At 67.7% G+C, this 1,288-nt stretch overlaps 1 protein-coding gene across 2 annotated transcripts in view; it reads left to right on the plus strand.

Annotated features, from left to right (window-relative positions):
• The first annotated feature begins 1,144 nt into the window (after positions 1 to 1,144).
• DGKH (diacylglycerol kinase eta) overlaps positions 1,145 to 1,288 on the plus strand; it is a 164,362-nt gene continuing 164,218 nt past the window's right edge. The window contains exon 1 of one of the 2 annotated variants that reach the window (XM_024755605.1): positions 1,145 to 1,288. This exon is cut by the window's right edge and continues 150 nt beyond it. In XM_024755605.1, the coding sequence (XP_024611373.1) occupies positions 1,223 to 1,288 (66 nt within the window). In that variant the 5' untranslated portion in view covers positions 1,145 to 1,222. The other variant, XM_024755604.1, reaches the window with a different exon arrangement.

Here is a 1,288-nt window from a genome sequence, read left to right on the forward strand (position 1 = left end):
CTCCCACACCTACAAGGGTTTTTTGGCACGGGGCGTGCACAACGCACCGCGAGGCTGCTATTCCCAAGTGTCCGCTCAACCCGCTCGCGGGGGACGAGCTGTGAGCGGTGCCTGCCGCCTGTTGATCCCATTTCCTCCTGCTCTAGTCCGGGTTAGGGAGTGGCTCTCCCCGGACTGCCAATGTTTTCGTGCTCGGGCACTGGTGTTCACACGGCTCCAGTGCATTGTTTTCTTCCAGGCAGTCTCGGTTAGCGCTTCAGCTTAGATATTTATTTTGCATTCTGTCGTCTCGGGCTGCGGGTACTTGCTTGTCTCTGCGCGCTCTCCACGCCCTGGCCAGTTTCCTGTTAGCCAAAGGGATCGCTCTTTCTGAACCAAAAGTTCTCAGAGCCGAGTGGAACCTCCCGGAAAATGCTCTTCTCTTCCGTGTGCGCCGGATGGGAGTGGGGGTGGGCCAGAAACTAAAGGCCACGGTCGGGAGAGCTGAAAGGACCCGAACCCCTAGGCGGAGGCGGGAGAGGTACGGGTCAGCCGAGAAGGGCTCCGGGGTCCGGAGACAAAGGGGGCAGCGCCCATCTACCTCGGGGCCGGAGGGGACTTTTACTCGCGGGAACTGTGCGGCGAGGCCCAAGTGTCTCTGGAGAGATTCTGGGTCCAGGAGGTGGCGGGAGCACCCAGGGGAGCCGGGAGGAAGCTAGGTTCCCTTTCTACTCCCGGGGCCGTTCTTGCCGCTGCTGCCCGGGAACCGAGGGAGGGAGCCTCGCTACTGCCGGGCCTGCGGGGATGGGCTGCGGAGGCTTCGCGTCTCCCCCGCCCTCCCGTCCGTCCTGGGGACCCCAGACCCTAGGGGAAGTGGGAGGTTGTCCCAATCCCTCTGTCGCTCCCATCCTTTCTACCCGCGCCGGTTGTATTCCGGGTCAGGAACCCTGTAACATCCCGAGGCTGGGTGCGCTGGCGTCCCAGCGGGCCTGGCTCCGTGTCCCCTGCGCCCCACCGCGGTCGCCACTCAGGCGGGAGCGGAGCGCGGGATCCTGGAGGGCCCCGGCCGCGGGAGGCGTCTGGTTCCCGGCGACCCCTTCCCCCGCGGGGCCGGCTGGGGGAGGGGAAGATGGCGGCGGCGCCTGGGCGCGGGGCTCCGGGCCCGGCTCGAGCAGAGCACACCTACTGACCACCGCCGCCGCCCCCGCAGGGCGGTGCTGCGTCCCCGCAGGAGTCGGAGAGGATGGCGGGGGCCGGCGGCCAGCACCACCCTTCGGGCGCCGCGGGAGGAGCGGCCGCCGCGGCCGGC

The sequence above is a fragment of the Neophocaena asiaeorientalis genome, unplaced genomic scaffold (assembly GCF_003031525.2).
Source record: "Neophocaena asiaeorientalis asiaeorientalis breed wild unplaced genomic scaffold, Neophocaena_asiaeorientalis_V1.1 scaffold59, whole genome shotgun sequence".
Lineage (NCBI taxonomy): Eukaryota > Metazoa > Chordata > Mammalia > Artiodactyla > Phocoenidae > Neophocaena > Neophocaena asiaeorientalis.